The sequence below is a fragment of the Condylura cristata genome, unplaced genomic scaffold, assembly GCF_000260355.1.
Source record: "Condylura cristata isolate star-nosed mole 26May11 unplaced genomic scaffold, ConCri1.0 scaffold00088, whole genome shotgun sequence".
Lineage (NCBI taxonomy): Eukaryota > Metazoa > Chordata > Mammalia > Eulipotyphla > Talpidae > Condylura > Condylura cristata.
The window spans coordinates 81,643-82,635 of NW_004567189.1; the positions used below are offsets into that span (position 1 = coordinate 81,643).

Here is a 993-nt window from a genome sequence, read left to right on the forward strand (position 1 = left end):
GCCTGCGGGGTCACTCACCACCGGGTAGAAGAACAGGGAAAAGCCCGCGGCCAGGAAGCACAGGGCCGGGCCCCGCAGCACCACGCCCAGGATGTGGCGCCGGCAGAGGGCCCTGTGGGCGCAGCTCGCCAGGAGGGGGTTCAGGAGGTGGGGGAAGTGGAAGGCGTAGGCCACGATCAGCGCCTGCGGGGCGGAGAGCAGGCTGCCGGCCTCGGGGGCGCCCCCGAGGCGGGGCCGTGGCCAGAGCTGGCGGTGAGGGGCTCGGTGAGGGGTCTGGAGTCCCGCGCGGCTGGCCGGCTGGCCGGCTGGCCGAGGGGTGCGGGCCGGCCCCGCCTACCTGCACAGCCCCGATGGCGATCACGCACATGCAGAACAGGAAGATGCCCAGGGGCACGTCAGGGAAGGTCACCATCAAGGAGAACTGCAGCCACAAGGTGGACATCACAGACCAGGCCCCGCAGGCCGGCCCGCCCGTCAAGCCCCAGCAATCGAGGTGCGTGCGGTGCCCCTCAGTGGGCCAGGGCGCCCCAGCCGGGGCTCTGCCTTTGCCAGTCCTGCCCGGGCTCCTGGCAGACCCCGTCCCCACTGGGCCGTGCCCCTTCCCGCCCACCGGACGGTCGTGCCCGCGGAAGGCGTCGGGGAGCCGGCCCGGGGGCGGCCTCACTCACCGTGAACGGCAGGAAGGTGATGGTCATCATGCAGGCCTGGAGGTGGACGGGAGGTCAGGCAGGAAGGCGGGGTGCGACGTGGCCCACCCGGAGGTGGGGACCCCCCATCTGGGCCCCTGGACGGCGATGACTCACCAGGTTGAGCAGGGCCAGGGTGTCGTCGATCCGCCCCACCACCTGGAACAGCCTGCGGGAGGCAGAGGTGGCCGCCCACGGCCCAGCGCCTGCCCCGCACGCCCCGCCCGGCGGTCTGAGGCCCGTGGCACTGGGCTGCTGCGTCAGGGAGTCGAGCCAGCAGGGCCGCACGGGGCTGGACGGGACGTCC

General features: G+C 73.6%; 1 protein-coding gene across 1 annotated transcript in view; it reads right to left on the minus strand.

Annotated features, from left to right (window-relative positions):
* TMEM175 (transmembrane protein 175) overlaps positions 1-993 on the minus strand; it is a gene marked incomplete at its 3' end in the record, with an annotated part of 9,631 nt that overhangs the window by 2,971 nt on the left and 5,667 nt on the right. The window contains exons 5-8 of the mRNA XM_012734889.1: positions 804-855; positions 669-704; positions 338-421; positions 19-183 (exon numbers count right to left, since the gene is read on the minus strand). Coding sequence (XP_012590343.1) covers positions 19-183; positions 338-421; positions 669-704; positions 804-855 — 337 coding nt within the window. The remainder of the gene's footprint in view (positions 1-18; positions 184-337; positions 422-668; positions 705-803; positions 856-993) is intronic.